The 17,828-nt window shown below is 42.4% G+C and overlaps 1 protein-coding gene across 14 annotated transcripts in view; it reads left to right on the forward strand.

Moving 5' to 3' along the window:
* cacna1a.S (calcium channel, voltage-dependent, P/Q type, alpha 1A subunit S homeolog) overlaps window positions 1–17,828 on the forward strand; it is a 179,159-nt gene that overhangs the window by 15,783 nt on the left and 145,548 nt on the right. For all 14 annotated transcript variants that reach the window (XM_041588923.1, XM_041588910.1, XM_041588915.1 and 11 more), the window contains exon 2: window positions 16,619–16,724. In XM_041588923.1, coding sequence (XP_041444857.1) covers window positions 16,619–16,724 — 106 coding nt within the window. The remainder of the gene's footprint in view (window positions 1–16,618; window positions 16,725–17,828) is intronic.

Genomic DNA, 17,828 nt, shown 5'->3' on the forward strand with positions numbered 1-17,828 from the left:
GATCCCTGGTAACAGCACTGTGCTTGGTGTGTGTGTGTGTGTGCCGGCTCAATAGTCATTCCTTCTTAAGTCCCTTCTTGCTTGCACTTTCATAAGGATTTGTATCTGCAGGGCAGGCTTTCTGCTGATATTAAACTACAACTCCCAGCTCCCCTCTGGAGAGGGTAGGGCAATTCTGAAATATAGAGGCCTATTTATGAAAGTGTGATTTGTAATGAATAGGGATGCATCAAATCCAGGATTCGGTTCAGGATTCGGCCAGGATTCTGCCTTTTTCAGCAGGATTCGGATTTAGCCGAATCCTTCTGCCCGGCAGAACCGAAAACGAATCCTAATATGCATATGCAAATTAGGGGTTGGGAGGGAAATCGCGTGACTTATATTCACAAAACAAGGAAGTAAAAAATAGGGATGCACCGAATCCTTGGTGAAAGAATCGGCCGAATACCGAACCGAATCCTAATTTGCATATGCAAATTAGGGGCAGAAAAGGAAAAAGTGGAAAAAATTCTTCTTTTGTGACGAAAAGTCGCGTGATTTCTGTACCCGCCCCTAACTTACATATGCAAATTAAGATTCGGATTCGGTTCGGCCAGGCACAAGGATTCCGCTGAATCCGAATCCTGCTCAAAAAGGCGGAATCTTGGCCGAATCCCGAACTGAATTTACCCACTTCTGCTACCCGACCTCGGCCCACAACTGCCTGACCCGCAACCTGCCAACCACCATTAAACAGGAAGTGCTGTTGCTGCAAACCGGAAGTGACATCATCAAAAGTGGGCGGAGACCTTTTTTTTTTGTAAAATTTTACAAGGAGTAAAATATAGACAATATGACATAACATAAGAAATGTAGATGAGACCTGCAACCGATTTTTTTTTTCGGGTAACCTGCGGGTACCCTACCCACTGCAGCACTCTAGCTAAATATATAACAACTGTCAGTTGCTCACCAGGGTTGTCTCACAAATTGCCAACCCCCATATGTTTTTGGAGGATTATTGACATTTATAATGGAACAAACTTTGCTTGGGCATCTCACAGCACAATATGTTACAATGTTCATGTTGTCAAAAAAAAAAAACAGTTGTGTAACAATACTCTTGTTGGTTTGTGCATAATAATGCGTCATCTGAGCACAATCTTCAGTTATAGTTGTAATTTGGTTTTATGTTGTATTTACACTTTATATTATTTGGTTACAAGACATACCTTATAATATGAGATGTCCTCGGACAACCTCACACACCCAAATACCTTATATATAAACCTTGCCATAACCGTTTAATTGCCTGTAAATTTCATAAATGTGCAGGTGAAACAGTATTAACACAAGTGCGGTGTTACTATATCACAGTCATTGTGTTGGCATTCTGTACAGTATCAAGGTGTTAGCACATTATCAGTGCATAATTGGGGGGAGTGTTGCCGTTCCTGCTGCAGCAGCCCAGTTAGTAATAAAAGTAAATGGCATCATTAGCCCTCGGCAGCCTGGCACTGTGAATCATTCCTGTAGCATTTACTCAGCACTCAGTCGTATTCCTCGCATGCTTCTTCATTTCTACAAGATGGTACTCGTGGTACAGTGTAGCAGAATCCAGCTGATAATCAGGGCTGTGAAGACAAACAAATATTGCTTGTAATTGCATTTATGTTTATGTTTTAAGACCAATGATATTTTTTAAAGAAACATGTTTATTTGCCTTTGTTTCTGCAGCCTCAGCGTTGAAGCCCCCAAGCCAATATTTTACCCTTTATCCTCTTACACTATTGTGATTGGGTCTCCTAATTCTTGTGGGGGGCCTCCTTGCATTCACAAAAGGCCCTATGCAGAAGTTGCACAACTATGTTGTTGCTATGTTGCTCCAATTATTCTGATTACCTTAACGCTTTCACTGCCGGCTGATTTGGGTACTTTTATTGCCAGATCATTTTTTAACATTTTGCGCTCTTTCACTTTAAGGGCCTTTCCTAAGAGGGTCTCCAGAAAAACAATACATCTTTTTTTCAATTGCGGTAATTCCACTTCTGTAAAAAGATATAGGCTTCAAGTGTCTAAAAAAATGAAAAAAAAATCATGTTTCCTATAATACAAACATATATATCAGAAACAAAATGTATTTGATGTACGAGAACGGAGCAGATTGGGAAACTTCTATGTCTCCTGAATACACCCAATGTACATAGGTTTATCGACGTATATTGCAAAATATTTCAATTGGCCCAGGGCCGGAACTAGGGGTAGGCAGAGTAGGCACCCGCCTAGGGTGCAATCATGGGGAGGGGCACACTTTTAAGGGGAATTTCTTTTCTTTTTTGAACCCTGATTTTTAATAGTTTTTCAATTTTATAAACTGCCTGTTCCAACCCCCCTCTTGCCCGTGATTCATACTGCAGACAGTAGCACTCCCCACCTCCCACTTGGCAGCTGTTGGCACAGGTACATATTTGTGGGCAATATCTTGGCTGCTACTTGCACAGGTAAACAGATGATTTGGGGCAATATGATGGATTTTTAGCTGCTGCTGGCGCAGATACATACAGTATTTGGGGGCAATATAATGGATATTTGGCTTGTGCTGGCACGAGTACATATTTGGGGCAATATTGTACATTTTTTGACTGCTGCTGGCATAGGTACAGATTGGGGGCAATATGAGGAATTGGCTGCTGCTGGCTAAGGTACATGGGGCAATATGGTGGCTGCTGCTACAAGTACAAAGATGTCGGGGGCAATATGATGGATTTTTGGCTCCTGCTGGCACAAATACAAATTAGGGGCAATATGATGGACTTTTTTTGGCTGCCGCTGGCATAGGTACAGATTGGGGGTAACAATATGATAAATGTTTTGGCTTATGCTGGCACAGGTACAGATTGGGGGCAATCTGAGGGATTGACTGCCATTGGCACAGGTACAAATGGGGGCAATATGATAGGTGCTGGCACAGGTACAGGGGGCAATATGAATGGTAAGGTGGTATGACCCGGCCCTGAATTGGCCACATTTAACACCCTAAATATTGACTCTTGGGTCTTGAGCATTAGCATTAGGGACAATGAATCCCATACCTGTATATTATTGCTACAAGATTAAGATAAAACAAAGAAAGCCAAATGCAAGGTCAAAAACACTCAGAAATCAACACTTTTTATTATCTACAATGTAACATTTTGCCATAAATTCCAAATGTGTGTAACCCATTTTTGGCCACCCCCATGGTTCCAAGGTGGTACATCACATAAAACTGATGCAGGTCCTGAGTCCCCTTTGCTAAGTGTAAGGTACTGGGAAACTCCTCTCTGGCAGTGCCTCCAACTAATGGAAACAAATCAATCACACACTTTATTATATAAAAATATAAACTTTATACAAAGAAGTGCAATTTTAATTATTCATTATACACATAAATGCATTCAAAGCATGACCCACTACCATAGGAACCTGTAGCAGTCCAGTCCTGGTAATTGCCTGCCAGGAAAAGTCCCACAACTCCATTTTGGCAGCCCAAGAGTCTCCATCCCTTGTCCCAGTCCTAGGTAGCGCTACCTGCCCAAATACCTTTGCCAATGGAAAGTATTTGCAGGCACACAAACAGCCTGTGTCTTCAAATATAATGATCGCTGGATCCTTATCCTTTTCTACCCCTTCCCTCAGGTAACACTCACCCCAAAGGAGTGACACAGACGAGTAGTCTCACACAGAGCTGACAGGCATCCACAGCGATGATTTCTTTATAGGCTCCAGACTCTCCCAGTCGAGCACATAACAAATCCTTCGGGTATTTGCTCCCAACACTGTCTATTAGATGAGCTCTCCCAACATCCATTGCTGAACTGCAGCTCTCAACACTCTCCATACTGTGAACATACAAATACAGAAATCCAAACTCCAAACCCTCCTTGGTTGAGCTTTCAGGCACTGGAGGATCCTGCTCAGCCTTGGCAGGCCTATTGAACTCCCTTTTGCCTACATTTTGCCAGATAGGATTCACTATCTCCACAGTGAAACGTGGTTCAGCAGTAAAACTGTAAAACTGTAATCTGTAATGGCTGACTGAGCACATGGCATCTCCTTTTATATTGTGGCACAGTGACACTTTGTGGCTGCCTTTGGGATCAGCCATGCTGCACCAATCACAAGGGCTCTGCCCCTTAGGAAACCCTGTATACACCATGAGGCTCCGACTAAAGGGAAAATGAACCCTACATGTGGTTGCTGCAAAACGTTACTTTGGGAAATTAAAGTTTGTGGTGGCAGATTTGCTACTTATTGTGTGCATCAGCCAGATCTCAATCGGGCAGGGTAAAAAATGCCCTCTCGTACCAGGAGCTCCTGGTGAAATTGTCCTAACGCTGATGGGGGGGGGCAATTAAAAAAAAACTTTTAGCCCTGAACATTTGTTGGGGATAATATTTTTGCCCAACAGGTTCCCTTTAAGCACCTACACTCGTGTAGCACGAGTTTGTAAATGAGCCTTTATGTGTACACCATTGTGTAGCCTAAACTTGCTGGTCAAATGTAATAGTAATAATATAGGATATGTATACAGTATATAAAGAATTGTCCTTGTCCTTGTACAGCATGACTTGTCATAGGGGCTAAAATCATGTTGATTTCAGCATATTCATCTGTTACCACTACTACGTATAGCAATATGGCTGCTCACTGGCATCACCCGTGAAGCTGTTAGAGGGTGAATTCCTTTCAGCTAAGTTTGTGTGTGTGTGTGTGGTGCAGACTTGCATTGTGAGAAAAGCAGACATTTATTGAAATTTAGGGGAAGCATTAAGAGAGAGTCCAGTGAGGTAACCAGGAAATGTTTCCAGCAAAGGAGAGAGTGAGGGAAAGTATCCTGTGAGGTAACCAGGAAGTATTTACAGTAAATGAGACAGTGAGGGAAAGTGTCCTGTGAGGTAACCAGGAAGTATTTACAGTAACTGAGACAGTGAGGGAAAGTGTCCTGTGAGGTAACCAGGAAGTATTTACAGTAACTGATGAAGGGCCATGTGGTCCCGAAACGTTTGATCTTGTGAACAGTGTGGAGAGCACCATGAAATAAAGTTTGGGATCACCCCGTTTGATGCATAAAAAGGTATCGGCTACTTTCATTGTTGGATTCATTGCTGGCGTGTGGCTAGGCCAGTGCCAATACCTGCATCCCCTTCTGCCTTCGTTATTGTGTTTACAGTAAATGAGACAGTGAGGGAAAGTGCCCTGTGAGGTAACCAGGAAGTATTTACAGTAAATGAGACAGTGAGGGAAAGTGTCCTGTGAGGTAACCAGGAAGTACTTATAGAAAATCAGAGAGTGAGGGGAAAAAGTGTCCTGTGAGGTAACCATTATTTCTATAAATGTGTTATTCTGAGGGAGAAAATTTGAATGCAGGAAACATAGAAGTTAGTAATTATATCGGAGGGAAAAGTAATTATTCTTCAGTAAATGTCACATTATATCTTCTAAGAAGAGGTTCAGCCTGAATGACAGCAAATATGAGCAGTAATGATACAGTAAAGACTTTATAAAGTGTAAGCTCATGCACATTGCCAAAAACTTGCAAGAGAAATTGTATATTAGCAATACTGCCACCCACAGAGAGTGTAAACATGGTGCTGTCTGAGGTGTATAGTCACTGCTAGAGAGAACAACATGGCTACACAGGTTGTGAGGAAACAAAGAGGAACAGCGTCACACACAAGTCTTGCCCCAGTGCCAGAAAGTTGCATGTTTGTAACTAAAGGTGGCCATACACGGGCAGATAAAGCTGCCGATATCGGTCGTTTGGACCGATTTGACAGCTTATCTGCCCGTGTATGGGGGCTTCCGACGGGTCATCCCGATCGATATCTGGCAACGATACCGATCGGGAAGGTTGGATTTTTACCCGACCGACCCGTCGGAGCCGCTTGGCGCATCGTAATTCGATCATTTGGCTATACGGCCGAACGCTCGAATTACCCCCGATATAGCCACGCAGTTTAGTGGCATATCGGGGAAAAATCCACTCGTTTGGCGATGTCGCCAAACGAGCGGATCTTTAAGTCTATGGCCACCTTAAGATGATTTGAAGGCAGTCTCAGTAACACAAAGGCTTTAATTTATTTTTGTTTAAAACCTTCAGGAGCCATTTCATGGCAGAAGGAGAGCAGATAGGGGCCTCACCAGAATGGCAATTGGATTGAACTAAACAATTATTTATTATACTCTGGGACCAGCCTTCCTTGCAAACACCATTTGCTATTGTAGGAAACCATAAGTTATCATATAGCACAGCTCCCAATTATATTACCTTTTACAAGACAGGAAGAATTCAATAGCCAAAGGGGGGGACTCTGTATATGTTGGGGGCCCTGAAATAAATATGCAGCGGGGCCCAGAAACATCTACTTAAGTCACAGGAAAGAATGCCACAACTTCCCAGAAATTGCAGGTTCTGATCTCGCTGTTGTTATGCCAGTGTTAGATCCTTAGAGGACTATGACATATGGGCTGAAAGAAATGCTGAGATACATTATTTAGGGCATTTGGGTAACTAGAGCTGCACGGCCCGATTACTAGATGTACACACCCCCCACCTCCTTCTGGACCCAATTGCACCCCTTGTAGTTACACCACTGATGTAAGCGTATAAAAATATTTAAATGTAATATATCAATGACAATTTAAACAATTCTGAGCTTTATTTAGAATCATGGTTTTATCGGGTTTATTGCATGGTCAGAAAATGGCAGATTATATTATCAGCTTTGAATTGATATAATATTATCATATTTATCTCCACTTTTTGGAAATGTCTCAATTCATACAAAGAGGTCGCTTCTCCTCCATATGGGTTAATCAGCTAGCTGGCGACTGCTACTTTGTTTCAGGAGTCAGAACCACCAGGGCAGAGAATATAAACAACCATGCAGAGATGCATGCTTGACAAAGGGGCCCGCCCCAAAACGTTGCACCGCACTCCGCAATAAACACTTAAGGTGATACATACAGGTAAGTCCTGTGTGCCATTGGAATTTTTTCGTTTGGTTTAGCATTGAAACCACTGCTTTACTGATATTTTTTTAGACTCCCCACCCCCACAGCATTGCTGTAATATTGTGTTCCTTCCCTAGATAAAAAACCTGTACCCCCTTTTTAGTATTCTGTATCTAATCACAGTGATTTACCAGGACAGAATGGCTCCATTTTAACAACAGCTTTACAACGCTGCTGTCTGGTGACACAAGTCTGCTATTAATTTTGTGTCCCTCCCTGCAGCATGAGCGCTGCATGCCATTAATATAAGACCAGTAATAGTGCAGTATGATGACTGCATTGCTGCAGGTCTCTACACACTGCAGTGTTGCAACATGGCACAGGCTCTGCAATTTGATGTCCAGTCTCAAGTCATTGATGTGTCGGTGATTCCTCGTCCCTCATTTCATGACAGTGATCTCTCTCTTTCCTTCTCCTCCCCCCCTCTCTAAATCCGCCTGATATTAGTCCTCGGCGACTTGTTCTCTCCAGGGGGGCTGTTGTTAGCACCATGCCAGTTCGCAGCTGGGTCCCCTCTTGTTGAATATTTCATAAATGAAAAAGACAAGCTCTGATGCGATGGGTTGTTTGATAGTAACGTAAATGAGCGAGACACAGCACAGTGCCGTGGTGTCACGGAATCACACACTGTTCACTCATTTCGTCTGAGAATGTGTGTGTGTCTTTACAGTGAAATACAATTCTCGGCTTATCCGTATGTCTTCAATAAAACTGTCTGTGTTGGCACTGGTGCTTCCTATGCCTTTTTGCAGATTCATATGCTCATGGGGAAAACAGACTTAAAAAAATACTGTATTATAAGACACTTTTACCCTTTCAGCCATTATCAAATTGGGGGTCCCCACCCCTGCTACTAAGCCTCCTCCGGGCCCCAATTCCAGAGGCAACCCACCTTCTGCCCCCTGTTGTGCATGTACCTGTTTTATTGCCATAACAGGGCCAGAGAAGGAAGGTTGGGGCAGAAAGATTGGAATGGGGTAGGGAATGGGTCTGATCCGGCGGGGCCAATGAGAGCTGGTGCCTACCGTATTCATTTCCAGTGTCCCATTGGGCCCAGTCAGACCCTACTTTCAGCTATAATTGAACTGAAAACTGCACACACTTTGGTTGTGAAGAGGTGCTGGGAAGGGCTACATACAGTATACCCTTATATGAAATGTTACTGTCGCCATATTGTCCTGTATTTGCCAACAGGCCTTACTGTTTTACTCTTGTTTCATTGTATCTTGTCGTACTGTTCTACTAATGCCATCTTGTCCTACTTTCTCTTTTCCCCTTCTTGTTCTACTGTTCCCATCTTGTCCTACTATTGCCATCTTGTCCTTCTGTCTCCTTCTTGTTTTACTGTCTCTTTCTTGTTCTACTGTTCCCATCTTGTCCTACTATTGCCATCTGGTCCTACTTTCCCTTCTTGTTCTGCTGTCTCCTTCTTGTTCTACTGTTCCCATCTTGTCCTACTATAAACCATCTTGTCCTACTTTACCCTTCTTGTTCTACTGTATCCTTCTTGTTCTACTGTCTCTTTCTTGTTCTACTGTTCCCATCTAGTCCTACTATTGCCATCTTGTCCTACGGTTTCCTTCTTGTTCTACTGTCTCTTGTTCTACTGTTCCCATCTAGTCCTACTATTCCCCTTCTTGGTCAACTGTCTCTTTCTTCTTCTACTGTCTCCTTCTTGTTCTACTGTTCCCATCTTGTCCTACTATTGACATCTTGTCCTACTTTTCCCTTCTTGTTCCACTGTCTCTTTCTTCTTCTACTGTCTCCTTCTTGTTCTACTGTTTCCATCTTGTCCTACTATTGTCATCTTGTCCTACTTTCCCCTTCTTGTTCCACTCTCTTTCTTGTTCTACATTTTCCATCTAGTCCTACTATTGCCATCTTGTCCTACTTTCCCCTTCTTCTTCTACGTTCCCCTTCTTCTTCTACTGTCTCTTTCTTGTTCTACTGTTCCCATCTAGTCCTACTATTGCCATCTTGTCCTACTTTCCCCTTCTTCTTCTACGTTCCCCTTCTTCTTCTACTGTCTCTTTCTTGTTCTACTGTTCCCATCTAGTCCCACTATTGCCATCTAGTCCTACTTTCCCCTTCTTCCTCTACTGTCTCCTTCTTGTTCTACTTTCTCCTTCTTGTTCTACTGTTCCCATCTAGTTCTACTATTGCCATCTTGTCCTACTTTCCCCTTCTTGTTCTACTGTCTCCTTCTTGTTATACTGTCTCCTTCTTGTTCTAATGTCTGCTTCTTCTTCTACTGTTCCCATCTAGTCCTACAATTACCATCTTGTCCTACTTTCCCCTTTGTGTTCTACTGTATCTTTCTTGTTCTACTGTTCCCTTCTAGTTCTACTATAGCCATCTTGTTCTACTGTCTCCTTCTTGTTCTACTGTCTCATTCTTGCTCTACTGTCTCCTTCTTGTTCTACTGTCTCATTCTTGCTCTACTGTCTCCTTCTTGTTCTACTGTTTCTAACTTCTTTACATCTTGCATCTTGTCCTAGTGTTACCATCTTGTCCTGCCATTGCAATCTTGTTTCTATTTTGTCCATCTTGTCCTACTGTCCCCATGTCCTTGCACTGTTGCTCTGTTGCTTTACAGTTGCCATCTTGTGCTACTAGATCCATTTTGTTTAACTGTGTTCATTTGGGCAGGGCCCCCTGTTCATCTTGTATTGGTTTTTGGCTGTTGTTTTCTTCCAAGTAATTTGTATGTTTAATATATACTCATTCTTAAAGTACCTAACAAAAAAAGAACCTAAAAATGTTTTCTTTTCATATTCTTTCATGTTTTCTAATGAAAGAATACATAATTTGCATTAACTTGCCATAGGTTCTATAGCAGTGGTGTAATTCCCAACCCCGCCCATTCATCTGCACTGCTCCGTCCCCTTACCGCCCAGCACTGGAGCAGTCTGCATCCCCCTTTCCCAGTAACTGTAGAGGAAGCAGTCAGGGCCTCCTTTTCCCTGCCCCCATCTATCTATCTATCTATCATCTCTCTCTCTCTCTCTCTCTCTCTCTCTCTCTCTCTCTCTCTCTCTCTCTCTCTCTCTCTCTCTCTTTCTCTCTCTCTCTCTATCTATCTATCCCCAATCTGATTTTTCCTAATCCCTGGACAGTCCTGTTTGAGAGTATTCTATCTACCTTGCTGCTTTAGTTTGTGTGTATATGATTCCTCTGTGCCCGCACATCTCTCAGATACTGTGTGTGTCCATCTCTCGCTCTTGCTTTTCTCTGAGGGTGGCGTTGATTTTAGAAACTGGAAGGAATGAGTTTGGGGTGTGAATAAGGGGTGTGTTGGCAGCATATGAGGGCTGTGCATTTTACCCACATTGTCGATTGCTGCATGTATTAGAGGGCTGTGTTGTGTCACAGAAAACAAATTAATGGAATGTGAAATGGATAATGTTGATCCATTCAGGGAAAGGAAGGCGCCCAAGTTTAGCATGTGCTGCATTGAGAAAAAGAGTCCTCAATTGTAGGCAGGAAAAGAGATGAGGAAAACAGGGTGAGCATTATAGGAGGTCATGTCCCACCTGCTGCCACCGAGTTGTTGTAAAACTGCAATTTTAGTTCAACAAGGAGGCCTGCAGGTTGATCATCCAGTATGTTTATACTTCAGATATCTAATGCTTGGTACATTAAGGCAGGTTGAAGTTGACTTGACTTTACTGCTTGGTTAAAAATATAAAAATACAGATTGGATGTCAATCTCCTCCATAGTATAACAGATTTAAGGAGGCCATACATGAACTAATAAAAACTGCAGGCCCAGCCACTCCAGGCCATGTCAACTGCTTTATGCCCAGTGTAAGGGGCCTGAATTCATAATATGTGGCTGAAAACTGTCAGATTAGATAATCTCAATGGGTGAGGACCGTGCATTTATGAGGTCCTCGTCTTTCAGGTCTCCATTCCATAGGCTCACAAATATGATCCAATCAATGAAGCCAGGTGGGTGGCCAAATCGGTAGAGATCCACTCATGTGACAACTTCGTCAAACTAATGGATCTCAATGTGTGTGACCAGCTTTAGTCAGATTTTTACTTGGTCTTTCTCCTATAAGAGTAGGTTTGTCATATCCCCATTCACCCGTAACTAATAGACACCTAATTGATGAGCACACTTCAAGATAAGTAAAGCCATGTGCCGTAAACTCTTTAGTAATTAATCCTGCAGCATTTACAGTAGTTATTTTTAGGTGTCCACATCAAAAGTGTGTAGAGAAGATGCAGGTCAAGTAGGAATGCTCCGAATCAAATGTTTTAGGATCCAGCCAAACCCTGAATACTTTGTGAAAGACTCTCGTCAAAAGATGTTTGACTTACTTGTTTGTGTGACAAACAGTCATGTGATTTTATTATATCTCCCAACACAACATTTTGTAAATAGAAAGATGGACAAAAAGAGTTGGCGAAACTGTTTTGACCATGCCCATTTTGTGACCACACCCCCTAATTACCACGTTCATTTTACAAAATTTGACAGGGTTTCCCCAAGAGACCTGCTTATCTTAAATTGTTACAATTGTTTCTTTGCTTATTTTAAATTGTTACAAATGTATCTAAGTGCAGCTGTCCCATATTCTGGGCTCTCTGCCAAAAGCCAATTAAGTTTCAGAAACTTTGGATTGTTTTTCTGGCTGTTCAGTGCAGGAGTTCAAAGAGAAGGTCGGGACATTTCAGTAACAATCTGGGACTGCGGGTTGGCCGTGACTGTCCTGTGAAAAACGGGTCCATTGGGAGGTATGATTTATGGATTCAGTTTGGCAAGGGACTTGGATTTGGCTGTTCTCTGAATCCTGCTGAAAAAGGCCGAATCCAGAACCGAATCCTGGATTTGGTGCATCCCTAAGACAAAGGTGTGGTTTAATTTACAGTTTAGACTAGTAGATGATCCAACAGTAAAACACTGTGCCAGAGAAAATGAGAAAGGTACAAATACAACAGGAAATTAAAAAGCAGGATAGAAATAAGCCAAAGATGAGAGCACAATGGAGAGCGGAAGAAGATATCAGATAAAAAGGAAGACATGAGAATGTACCAAACATAGAAGATAACAATGGCTGGTTGTATAGGAAACCATGATAAGAAGAATAGAAGGGGATAAAGAAGAATGAGAAAAAGAGGCGAGCTGAATGTAGAAATGAAGGGGAAATGAGAGTTGTAAGCCAGAAGCAGAAGACAGGCCACAAAGTGAAAGTAGAGAGAAAGTGATAACGGCAACATAATAGAAAAATGGACAGACAGACTAATGGAGTTATAATTTATACGACTATTAGTGGCCTTGCCCTCTTGTTTTCTGTATCCCCCTTGTTTATTTTCAAAACTTTAGAAAACTGAAAATAAAAAATATACAATAAAAATGGGACGGACAGGCAGAAGAAAAGTGTATGCAGTGTGAAAGGAAAAAAAGGCAAATATTTTATTATAATTTTCTCTGTGCAGCATACAGATGACTTTGTTGCACTTGCAAACCAGGAGCTAAGGACAAGAGATAATTAGATTCCCTCTGCATAATGGACTCCTGCTGCCAAAACAGCCACAACAAAGGGTGAACAGAGAAAGTTTTATAATGGGAATGTACCTACCTTGCAAGGAGCACATATGGAGCAGGTTCAAGTATAATCAGCACAAGCCATAGTCATTGCAAATATGTTGAACAAAGGAGTATTCTACCCCTTTAAGGCAGTGGAACCCTTTAATGCAATTATGTATTTGTAAATACCAGTCAAATCCTTGTTCTGTCTCTCCCCTTTGGTGTCAGCATGGCCGGGAGAAGAAGAAGGGGGACTTAAGAAATCAGGTCTCTTTGATATGTGCTTGCCGTTATTTGGTAAGTTTTTTAGTTTTGAAATCGCTAGTGTTTTTTTATTTTTAACCACCCTTCTGCTACGACGGCACGATGTCCTCGTTCAGAGTCGACGCTTTCATGCGGTGGTCCTGGCACAATTGCCTGATACTGTTGTGACATATTGTGACAGTTGCCATATTTCCCTGCGACATTGTTTGGCTGTGCCTTGTCACAATCCAAGGGTGAGAGAAACTGCATTATACAGCCGCTCTTAATGAGCCAGAGTAACAGGATGGAACTAGCAGAGAATGTTGCTGTGTAATGTCCTACCAACGAGCCTCCCCAATTCATATTAATGATTGGACTTGGGGCAGTGCTTCTTTTGGGAGTCCAAAAGCAGAAAACTTATGCTCACCTGTCTTGCACCACATAAATGTAGGTAAGAAGAATTTTGGACAGCAGGTATGAAATGCATCTCTGTGCAAAATAAAGATCTGATAGCAGATGGTTTTATACTGTATCATAAGGGATAATGTACCCCTACTTTAGATTTCAAGGATATTAGAAGTCACTGAGGGGTTCTCTGACCATATAAAGGCACAAGGCTGCAGGCTGAGTTATACAGGGAACTCTGAGTATCACTCATGTATTATAAGGGATAATGTACCCCCTACTGTAAATGATAAGGATATTAGAAGTCACTGAGGGGTTGTTCTCTGACCATATAAAGGCACAAGGCTGCAGGCTGAGTTATACAGGGAACTCTGAGTATCACTCATGTATTATAAGGGATAATGTACCCCCTACTGTAAATGATAAGGATATTAGAGGTCACTGATGGGTTCTGTGACCATATAAAAGCACAAGGCTGCAGGCTGAGTTATACAGGGAACTCTGAGTATCACTCATGTATTATAAGGGATAATGTACCCCCTACTGTAAATGATAAGGATATTAGAAGTCACTGAGGGGTTGTTCTGTGACCATATAAAGGCACAAGGCTGCAGGCTGAGTTATACAGGGAACTCTGCGTATCACTCATGTATTATAAGGAATAATGTACCCCCCTACTGTAAATGATAAGGATATTAGAAGTCACTGAGGGGTTGTTCTGTGACCATATAAAGGCACAAGGCTGCAGACTGAGTTATACAGGGAACTCTGAGTATCACTCATGTATTATAAGGGATAATGTACCCCTACTGTAAATGATAAGGATATTAGAAGTCACTGAGGGGTTGTTCTGTGACCATATAAAGGCACAAGGCTGCAGGCTGAGTTATACAGGGAACTCTGAGTATCACTCATGTATTATAAGGGATAATGTACCCCCTACTGTAAATTATAAGGATATTAGAAGTCACTGAGGGGTTGTTCTGTGACCATATAAAGGCACAAGGCTGCAGGCTGAGTTATACAGGGAACTCTGCGTATCACTCATGTATTATAAGGGATAATGTACCCCCTACTGTAAATGATAAGGATATTAGAAGTCACTGAGGGGTTGTTCTGTGCCCATATAAAGGCACAAGGCTGCAGGCTGAGTTATACAGGGAACTCTGAGTATCACTCATGTATTATAAAGGATAATGTACCCCCTACTGTAAATGATAAGGATATTAGAAGTCACTGAGCCCTTCTGTAGTTCTGTAGTTCAGAGCTTTCTGGATAACGGGTTTCTGCATAACAAATCCCATTCCTGTACTGCTGTTTCCATAATTCCCTCTGGTTTAATGAGGTGGGACCTGGAACAAAACTGATTCGAGGGGCCCTTTATATAAAGCAGTTATACTACCAGTTAGTTCATTTAGGATGCATTCCTAATTATTATTAACATATAGTTATAAAGTGCCCACATACTCTTCAGCACTATACAATAGAAGGGTGTATACGGCCAACAAATCGCATGCACATGGTTATGGGTACAAGAGGTATAATGCCTTGTAAGAGACTTATGTTTATCATTAGGTAATAGGAGTTTTCATCAGCAACCTCTTGTCCTACTGTCTCTATCTTCATTATTGTCTGTATATTCCTTACTGTCTCTATCTTGCTCTGTCTTTGTCCTGCCCTGCTGTCTCCATCTTGTAATGTTGTTGACTTGGTTGCAATGGTGTTTACATCAGTCTCTACTGTCTCGACTTTGCCTTAACATCTCCATCTTGCCCTACTTTCTCCATTTTGCCCACTGTCTCCACCTTGTTCTGTTGACACCAGTGGTGTAACTGCAGAATGAAGGAGACCCCGCGAGCCTGGGTTTGCTTTGTCTGTAGTGGGGCCTGTGGGTGACCCATGGTACACACATAATTGTGGGTCATTCAGGTTTTTTTTCGCATCACGAGTGACCCTTTAATTTGGTGGGAGGGGGTGCCTACAGTAACCATCTTGCCTACTGTCTCTATCTTCCCTGCTGTGTTCATCTTGCCCCCTCCATCTTGCCTACTGTCTCTATATTCCCTGATGTGTTCATCTTGCCCTGTTGCCTCCATCTTGCCCACAGTCACCATCTTGCCTACTGTCTCTATATTCCCTACTGTGACCATCTTGTCCTGTTGCCTCCATCTTGCCTACTGTCACTATCTTCCCTGCTGTGTTCATCTTGCCCTGTTGCCTCCATCTTGCCTACAGTCACCATCTTGCCTACTGTCTTTATCTTCCCTGCTGTGACCATCTTGTCCTGTTGCCTCCATCTTGCCTACTGTCACTATCTTCCCTGCTGTGTTCATCTTGCCCTGTTGCCTCCATCTTGCCTACTGTCTCTATGTACCCTACTGTGACCATTTTGCCCTTTTGCCTCCATCTTGCCTACAGTCACCTTCTTGCCTACTGTCTCTATATTCCCTACTGTGACCGTCTTGCCCTGTTGCCTCCATCTTGCCTACTGTCTCTATGTACCCTACTGTGACCATTTTGCCCTGTAGCCTCCATCTTGCCTACAGTCACCATCTTGCCTACTGTCTCTATATTCTCTACTGTGACCATCTTGCCCTTCTGCCTCCATCTTGCCTACTGTCTCTATATACCCTACTGTGACAATTTTGCCCTTTTGCCTCCATCTTGCCTACAGTCACCATCTTGCCTACTGTCTCTATGTTCTCTACTGTGACCATCTTGCCCTTCTGCCTCCATCTTGCCTACTGTCTCTATATTCCCTACTGTGACCATCTTGCCCTGTTGCCTCCATCTTGCCTACTGTCTCTATGTACCCTACTGTGACCATTTTGCCCTTTTGCCTCCATCTTGCCTACAGTCACCATCTTGCCTACTGTCTCTATGTTCTCTACTGTGACCATCTTGCCCTTCTGCCTCCATCTTGCCTACAGTCACCATCTTGCCTACTTTCTCTATATTCCCTACTGTCACCATCTTTCCCTGTTGCCTCCATCTTGCCTACAGTCACCATCTTGCCTACTTTCTCTATGTTCTCTACTGTGACCATCTTGCCCTTCTGCCTCCATCTTGCCTACAGTCACCATCTTGTAATACTGTCTACATCCTGTTGTATAGTCTCTACATTTCCACCTTGCCCTACTATTATCATAATTTCCTACTATCACCCCTTGGCCCCTCTTGTTTCCATCTTCCATACTTTAGAAATATTCACCTACTGCACCTGTTATCTATGGGTCTCACAGTGTGCAGGCAGCATTACCCTCACCCATATCTACTCCTCCTTAATATAGCTTCCACTGTTGTACTGGTGATAAAACTCTTCAAAGATTTTCTTCCACCTGCTGTGATTATGAAAACGTTATTGATGTGTTGCATTCCTTAACTACTCTGCCATCTTACTCCTTTTGAATATATGATTTTATCAACTATCATAGCCAACTGCATCGTATTGGCTATGGAGCAGCACTTACCTGAGGGGGACAAGACACCAATGTCGGAACGTCTGGTAAGAGCCATGGCACACAAATGAGGGCAGGACACACAGAGCTACTAGTTGCAGCTACTTTTTGTAGGGAAGGAAAATGATTTCCATGACAATTTTACACCTTCTAGGAACAAAATACCAGAATGTTTCTGTCATCTTTCTTCTCTGCTGTCATTTTTCACCAGCTAGACCAGTAAAATATTGGGCAGGTGGCAACTCTTTGGGTGGTGTGTTACTGTCAGCTTAGTTTAGTGTATAGTTCTGCTGCTGAGCAACTGCCTACAGTGGAGCCTTGTGCTGAAAGCTAGCCGCGGGCTGTCATTAAAGGGCAATTATATAAGGCTTCATTTTAATACCTCTAAAGTTAACTTCTTCTTGCCTGTAGCAATATACCCCTGAAAGGGATAGTTCACCTTTAAAATGAGTGAATGTAAAATTAATGAGGGGGCTAATTAAAACTTTTTCTAATAAAACCTTTCATTAATATGACTTAATGTTACAGCAGCGCCACCTGCTGGTCAGTTTCCCACCAGTCTGACCACCAAGTAGTCAAGGAAGTTGTCAGGAGAAAGAAAGAGGCTGCTCTGATGTTCTTCTGCTTAGGAAAGATGTGAGAAAGGTTTCTAATTCTTTTCCTAAGCAGAAGAACATCAGAGCAGCCTCTTTCTTTCTCCTGACAACTTCCTTGACTACTTGGTGGTCAGACTGGTGGGAAACTGACCAGCAGGTGGCGCTGTTGTAACAAAATTCTTTCATATTAACCGCACATTATTTATTTTTTAAAGTTCTTGAACTGTTTGCCTTTTTCTTCTTATTCTTTCCAGATTTCAAATTGGGGTCACTGACCCCATCTAAACACACAAATTCTCTGTAAAGCTAAAAGTGCTGTTGCTACTTTTTATTGCTTATCTTTCTATTCTGGCCTCTCCGATTCATATTCCAGTCTCTTAAACAAATCAGTACATGGTTGCTAGGGTAATTTGGACCCTGGCAACCAGACAGCTGAAAATGCAAACTAGAAATCTGCTGCATTAAAAATAGGGATGTTCCGAAAGATTAGGCTGAATATCGAACTGAATCCAAATCCTAATTAGCATATGCAAATTAGGGGTGGGAAGGGGAAAA

This window comes from Xenopus laevis, chromosome 3S, assembly GCF_017654675.1.
Source record: "Xenopus laevis strain J_2021 chromosome 3S, Xenopus_laevis_v10.1, whole genome shotgun sequence".
Lineage (NCBI taxonomy): Eukaryota > Metazoa > Chordata > Amphibia > Anura > Pipidae > Xenopus > Xenopus laevis.